Source organism: Silene latifolia, chromosome Y (genome assembly GCF_048544455.1).
Source record: "Silene latifolia isolate original U9 population chromosome Y, ASM4854445v1, whole genome shotgun sequence".
Taxonomy (NCBI): Eukaryota; Viridiplantae; Streptophyta; class Magnoliopsida; order Caryophyllales; family Caryophyllaceae; genus Silene; species Silene latifolia.
The window spans coordinates 61,244,756-61,245,918 of NC_133538.1; the positions used below are offsets into that span (position 1 = coordinate 61,244,756).

Here is a 1,163-nt window from a genome sequence, read left to right on the forward strand (position 1 = left end):
CGCTAAATCAGTCACAATTAATCGTGTTCCTTTACACAAACCGCGTGATTGATCAATGTTCCTGAGAAGCATCACCATAGCACCGACCTTCAACTTCAATTGATGATTCGGGAGTCCGGAACATTTAATACTATTGAGGTATTCAGTAGAATGAAGGTCGGGGTCACCCATGCCTCTATCATTGTTAGAAAATTCATCGGAGCTTAGATATATAACCTCATCCTCATCGATTTTTGACAACACGTAGTCATTTACCGCTTCAACGTAACTATCTCGTGAGTAGGGGCGAGGATTGCCCTTTCTTGCAGGTAATCTGGGTTCCATAACTGGGTATGTAGATCTGGATACGTGACATTTACTATTGATGCAATCGGATCTGCTACATATTGAATGAGTAAGTCGTCTGGGAATTGTAGATCGACTTCCCCGTCATTTTCACCGCCCGCTAAACCATCTCCAATTTCCAAGATCCACTCTGATAATTTCCTTATATCGTCAACATTGTCGCTTGTCCTTCCACCTTGCAAACGCATGTTCATTGTCAGTCTAAGCAGCTGCACAAATTCAAATTTGAGCATATTTATATATCTAATTTTTAACAACCGTAGTAACTAGGAACGTTGGTAGACATATATATTGGTATGGTAATTAAGGAAGAATACCTTGCATGAACGCCACAAATACGATGAACAAAGAGTTGCACGCACAACGTCTGCTCTACTTCCTTTGGAAACAACCGGTAAAGTTTGGCGAAAATCTCCCCCGAATACTATTACCTTACCTCCAAACGGTAGTTCAGCATTTCTCTCGTTCACAACGCGCATTACATCTTTCAAACTTTTATCAACAACCTCAAAGCTATGTTTGTGAGTCATAGGTGCTTCATCCCATATTATGAGTTAGGCCCTTATCAAAAGTTCAGTTAAATCACTACCAGGCTTAATTCGAGAGCAAGTAGAGTCCTCATTCACGTTGAGCGGAATGCTTAATCTCGAATGAGCGGTTACACCACCAGGTATCAAGGTTGCTGCAATTCCGCTTGATGTAACAGCTACAATAATTTCTCCCTTACTTCTTATTCCAGAACACAAAGAACGCCAAATGAATGTCTTTCTAGTACTGGCATATCCATAAACAAATAACACTCCTCCTCTATTATTTAA

General features: G+C 40.5%; 1 protein-coding gene across 1 annotated transcript; it reads right to left on the reverse strand.

The window, feature by feature from the left end:
- Window positions 1-251: 251 nt before the first annotated feature.
- LOC141628174 (uncharacterized) lies at window positions 252-875 on the reverse strand. Its single transcript, XM_074441346.1, has 2 exons — window positions 663-875; window positions 252-554 (listed from the first exon to the last, which is right to left on the reverse strand). Exons 1-2 carry the CDS (start codon window positions 873-875, stop codon window positions 252-254), a joined length of 516 nt encoding a protein of 171 aa, XP_074297447.1.
- Window positions 876-1,163: the final 288 nt, after the last annotated feature.

Excerpts from the sequence above, each read along its gene's own strand:
- LOC141628174 (XM_074441346.1), bottom strand. The coding sequence starts at position 875 with ATGACTCACAAACATAGCTTTGAGGTTGTTGATAAAAGTTTGAAAGAT. Across the intron at positions 555-662 it reads ATTTGTGGCGTTCATGCAAG|CTGCTTAGACTGACAATGAA; the intron begins GTATTCTTCCTT and ends GAATTTGTGCAG.